Genomic DNA, 5,691 nt, shown 5'->3' on the forward strand with positions numbered 1-5,691 from the left:
AAGAGGAAGAAGAAACATTCCATAGGAGAAAGAAATAGTTCCTCACTTATCATTACTCTTCTTGCTAGCATACATAATAGCATAGTAATGAAGATGGAGAAGATGGCAAGCTAAAGCATTGAAGCATGAGTCTTGGTTGGATTTGCATTCCATAGCCAAGAGTGTTGGTGTAGGCTTTCACTTTCACAAGCTTGGAGAAGGAGGTGGTGTTTCTCAACTTTCACCAAGTGAGAATGGCCTTGCAAATGAGTGTGTGTGGAGTATATCCCCCTAGAACCCCCCCTCCTTGCTTTGGGCCAGTGGTGACCTTTCTGCATGTTGCAAGCTCATTAGACCCCTCTCCCCCTAGCCAATCACATGCAACATGCAATCAAGTACATAAATAGTCTTTTGACAAGTGTCCTCCTTACCCCTAGAGACAGAGAGCTTGAAAATATCTAGATATTTGTTAGATGGAAGTAGAAGCTCATTGGACCCCTCTTTAGCCCAACCAATAGCATTCAAGCACACCATGTGGTTAAGCTTAGTGAGAGTCTGACATGTGTTCCATGTGCTCTTTTAGAATTACCATAACTTTGAGATTTTTATGCATAGAAAGTTTCTCAAGCAACTTCCTCATTAAGTGTGTAAGTTCTCTTTTTGACTAAGCATCTTACCCCCCATGCATAGGAAGCTTCTCAAGCAACTTCCTCATTAAATGTGACAAGTATCTCAAGTACCTTAGTCATCAAGCATGACAAGCACCTTAGGTGGAGTCCCACCTCAAGCACAGTCCTATCTTGTTTAAGTTTAGGTCGGGTTCCCACCTCAAGCACAGCCCTAGCTTGCTTAAGTTTAGGTCGGGTTCCCACCTCAAGCACAGCCCTAGCTTGCTTAAGGTTCCCACCTCAAGCACAACCCTAGCTTGCTTAAGTTTAGGTCGGGTGCCCACCTCAAGCTCAGCCCTAGCTTGCTTAAGGTCAAAGGACTTTTAACACTAACCATTGGAGGTCTTTAATGAAGCTAACCCTAAGGTCTTTTAAGCTTCATTAGTTAACCTTGCTCTTTGACATACCATCTCTCATTTGGGCCCCTTTACCATTGGCCCCGTGTTGAGATAGACCTGTAAGCACATGTCTATATTCTAACCCTTGTTCCCGTTTATTATCCCATATTAAATGATCAGTTTAATATGAGAAAATCATTTGGGTTGGTCATATATTAGATATTTAATGACAACTCCAGTGGTTGAGTAGCTTCTGGGATAGAAATAGCAATTGCTGGAAATTTTTTGACCAGGTGGTGGCAGCTCAGTTTCAACTCAATGACATGAGAAGCTTCTTGTTAACAGAGTAGTTGAAGGCCTGCTCGTATAGTGATGCCAATTTGGGAATCTACTTTTGAGTGGAAAGCTTGGAAGTGGCCTTTTTGTAGTCATTTCTTTAAACCTCATACCAAAGGCATTTACCAAGTGTTAACACACAAGGCATATTGGTTTGTCCCATTGAACAAGCACTGGAAGAAGCAATGGACAGAGGCTAGATGGATGGAGGTCACAAAGAACATCTAGATCCCACAGTGGCCTACTTCTAGAAGGTCCTTTGGGGGGCCTTGCATGCCGCTAGATGACAAGATACAAGCACGCGGTATCGGGTCCGATAGATGTTCAGGGTGCAAACTGGTTAGCCTGAAGACCTCACCCACATGTTCATAGAGTGTCCGACTGTTAAAGGCCTGCTAGGAAAAGTGTGCAAGTGGGTACAAAGAATGTGGAAGATAGGGTTTTTCAACAAGAATATTTGCCTCGGTGGCATACAGTTTCAAAGTTCTAAATGCTTATCTGTACTCAAATTGTCAGGTATTGTTTCTTCAGCAATATTTGGAAGGCCAAAAATTGCCGCGTATTCCATAGCGACCTCTCTGTAGCTAGATTCTCAGAGATTATATAGGAGACCAAGAAGATAATATGTGTGGTAAGTAAAAGGTATAATTCAGATGATTGGTTGGGGCGACTCTCTTTCTGTCTCTCTCTCTATTCCCTCTCTCTCTCTCTCTCTCTCTCTCTCTCTCTATATATATATATATATATATATATATATATATATATATATATCACTCTCTCTCTCTCTCTCTCTATTCCCTATCTTTTTCTCTCTCCCTTTTTCCCTATCTCTCTCTCTGTCTCGCTCTCCACTTCCTTATCTAGTCTCTCTCTCTCTCTCTCTCTCTCTCACTCTCTTTATCTCTCGTTCTCTCTCTATTTCCTATCTCTTTCTCTCTTTCTCTCTCTCTCTATCACTCTCTTTCTCTCGTTCTCTCTCTATTTCCTATCTCTTTCTCTCTTTCTCTCTCTCTATTTTCCTTCCTCTCTCTCTCTCTCTCTCTCTCTCTCTCTCTCTCTCTCTCTCTCTCTCTCTCTCTCTCTCTCTCTCGATCGAACGAGCGACTGAGCTAGGGAGATCTAGACGCCCACGACTGCGGAGGCCAGACTACACAACATCGACAGAGGCTGTATCAGAGGATCTAGATCACTTTGGCTCGACATGCACAACGCCCGGTTAGACTACTGACCATGGAGGAGATTGATGAGGTCCGTCAGCGACAGATGTTGGATCTCCTATTATCTACTTATCCTAGCTAGTTGTTTTAGTCCACACCAGCAGTTTAGGATTCCATAATATTTTATTTTGTCATTTTGTCATCTTGTTATTCTGACTTTGTATCAGATCCACCACATTGTAACTTTCTGGTCTCATAGGTCACTTTGGCCTTTTGAAGACGTTAATATAACATTTCATTTCATTTCTTTCTTTAATTTTAATTTCATACGCATACATTAATTCTCTCTCTCTCTCTCTCTCTCGTTTTAATTTCCTACGCATACATTTTTCTCTCTCTATCTCTCTCTTTAGTTTCCTACACGCATACACACTTCTCTCTCTCTCTCTCTCTCTTTCCTACACAAACACACACACACACTGCTCTCTCTCTCTCTCTCTCTCTCTCCTACACAAACACACACACACACACACCGCTCTCTCTCTCTCTCTCTCTACACACACACACACGATGTGTAGAGAGAGAGAGAGAGAGAGGGGTTGGGGGGGGGGGGGGGGGGGAGAAGAGTGTCATAATACCTGCGTAGCAGGTTTCGGCCAAGATCTGAGTGCGCGCGTTGAGGGCGAAAATGACCCCTGCACGTGGGTTCCCCTTTTTTTCCCCCAATTTTTTAGCGTTGAAAAGTGCGTCGATATACACGTCGAAATAGTCATCAATATACGCGTGGAAAATCTTACTTTTTCACGCGTATTTTAACGTGCATATCGACGCACTTTTCGATGCGTATATCGACGGAGTAAAAGAACGTCGATATCCGCGTGAAAAGGTACGGGCATCGATAACTTTGGGTTATATTATAGTGTCCGGTCAAACTGTGCCATTTAAGAGCTTGAGAATGGATATGTATAAGTTGTAATGTAACCTTATGTCCCTCAGGGCTCGGCATGAGCTTGAGACAGCTTTATAATCTCTTTGTGACATTTGAATACAGCCACCACTCACAATTGTGAGTTTTGCCCCAAAAAAAGAAACATTAACAAGAGGAGTTTTTTGAACCCATATTGAAAAAAAAACGTTAATTGATCAAAAGCTTTTAACTTAGGGTTTTTAAAAGTATCTAACAGGGCCCTTAGAAGGAAATTGAAAATTGGGCGTTATTGCCAAGTATAGCTCTCATGTAGAAAGTATACATATGAGTGTCCAAAGGAGCTAGCTTGGTTGGTTGAGCACTCGATTGATGCACCTCGGGTCATGGGTTTGAATGCGGCCAAGCGATCGTGGTAGTGCTCACAAACATATTTGTCGTTTCCCGTAAGATTTGTGCGGTTTGCCAAAAAAAAGAAGTATATATATGAGAGAAGAAAGGATATTAAGGCGTTAAATCAATGCAAGCATATTTGGGTTAGCTTCCAACAAGACTCTTATAATGGTGGAGCCTCTCATAGCTAGAGCTAACAAGCAGACACAGAACAAGAAACCTCGCTGCGGTTCGCCTCTTGCAAGCAAGATGTCGGCGCGCTGCCGTCATGCACGTAGAAATCAAGAAGCTCCCCAAGCTCCGATGGGTCCTCAAATAAGTGCTCCATGTCCTGATTCTCCACCATCCAAAGCAAATGCTCAAACAGGACTACCTCGCAGGCCGGTATTGCAAGCCCGCCCCGTTGATTGAGCCCGAATTCCTCGTCGGTTCGCTCTAAAAGCCCCCGCAGCAGCGGATGATTGATGTGATCTGTGCGAATTTCGTACCGCCTCCGCTCGTGGCCGACATAAATTGCCAAGAAGCCCATAGGTGGGAGCTGATCATGGTGTGCGTCAGTACTGCCACCATTCACCTCACATGATGATGATGATGATCGCCTGCATGAGCTCGAACCTCGTAGAACCTTGCGACCTTGGCGTGGCGACATAACCTGTAGGGTGCGGTCGATGTTGTTTGCAGCTCGGCGGCGCCATTGGAGCACCATCTGCCTCAGGCGCACGACCTGATGCAGGCCCATCTTTGACAACTTGGGAGATTGGGAAGCATTCTTGAGGGGCTCGATGCGGTCATGAGCATTAGCATTGGGGGAGTGATCGCCTGTATGTTTTATATTGGCTTGGTATCCGTAAGAGCCAAGGCCAGAGTCGATACTGCCCATGGCGATCAACAGGAGAAAATGTGTGTGTGTGTGTGTGTGGGAGAGAGAGAGAGAGAGAGAGAGAGTTGAGAGCGCAAGCTGCAGGAGCTAGTACATGGAAGGTTGCAGGCAATGCGAATGGCCACTGCCTTTAAGAAGTAAAAGCAGCAGGTGCCCTTCCATCGCGAGCTCATGCTACGATGGTGATCGAGAGCAGGAACATGCATATACATTGGTAGATTAGATGCCCATGACCTGCATGTGGGAGGATAGGTTGTTAACGCGTCCCTTCGTCAAGAGAGAAAGAGACTATAGATAAAGAGGGAGAAAAATAAAATGTACTTTTTTTTTTTTTGTGGTGAGGCAATGGGATCAAAGGCGGAGAAGTTCACGCACGAAGGTCAAGAAGATCGCAATCGTAAATATCAAATAAAAAACTAAACATGGACACATATTAAACCTGGACAGATTGGACAATGCATGTTAACTTACAATATAACGTTGAAAAAATGGTTGTGGATACACAATGCATGTGCGGGTGAGGTGGTTAGCCTATGTGACCCTAAACTTGGACTGTGAGATCATGGGTTCAAATCTCGTCGCCGCACCTCCTCTTTTTTGTTGGCCAGGTTTAATGTGCCTCGCTTTTATGGCGACACATCTCATTTTTTTCGTTGACCAGGTTTAATGCGTCTCAAGATCCTGTCTCCAGTCTCAATCGTCGATCCCATTATCTCCCCCGCATTAAATATAGGTGTCACTTAGTATCAAGGATATGGTGGTGAGTTATGGAATAGGGTCTTCCATGTGGACAAGCGACCCCCAAATAATTATATAGAAACGGGTCCAGTGTAAATGGCGAGAGGATCTTTGGTTAGCGAAGCTGAGAGAAGTTCATGGCCGTCAGATGCAATTTCGATTCGGATTGGCAGTTTTGGATTACAAATGGGCCGTTGCAGTTGTTCTACAGGCATCGATTTTTTATAAACGTGATTGAAAAAAATCTTGTTGATCTGTGTCCATGAAGGGTCATTTA

At 44.0% G+C, this 5,691-nt stretch overlaps 1 protein-coding gene across 1 annotated transcript; it reads right to left on the reverse strand.

The window, feature by feature from the left end:
- Positions 1-3,642: 3,642 nt before the first annotated feature.
- LOC147420821 (uncharacterized) lies at positions 3,643-4,858 on the reverse strand. Its single transcript, XM_086504284.1, has one exon. The coding sequence runs from the start codon at positions 4,674-4,676 to the stop codon at positions 3,990-3,992; it is 687 nt and encodes a 228-aa protein (XP_086360410.1). The 5' UTR covers positions 4,677-4,858; the 3' UTR covers positions 3,643-3,989.
- Positions 4,859-5,691: the final 833 nt, after the last annotated feature.

The sequence above is a fragment of the Adiantum capillus-veneris genome, chromosome 28 (assembly GCF_014529385.1).
Source record: "Adiantum capillus-veneris isolate H3 chromosome 28, ASM1452938v2, whole genome shotgun sequence".
Classification (NCBI taxonomy): Eukaryota; Viridiplantae; Streptophyta; class Polypodiopsida; order Polypodiales; family Pteridaceae; genus Adiantum; species Adiantum capillus-veneris.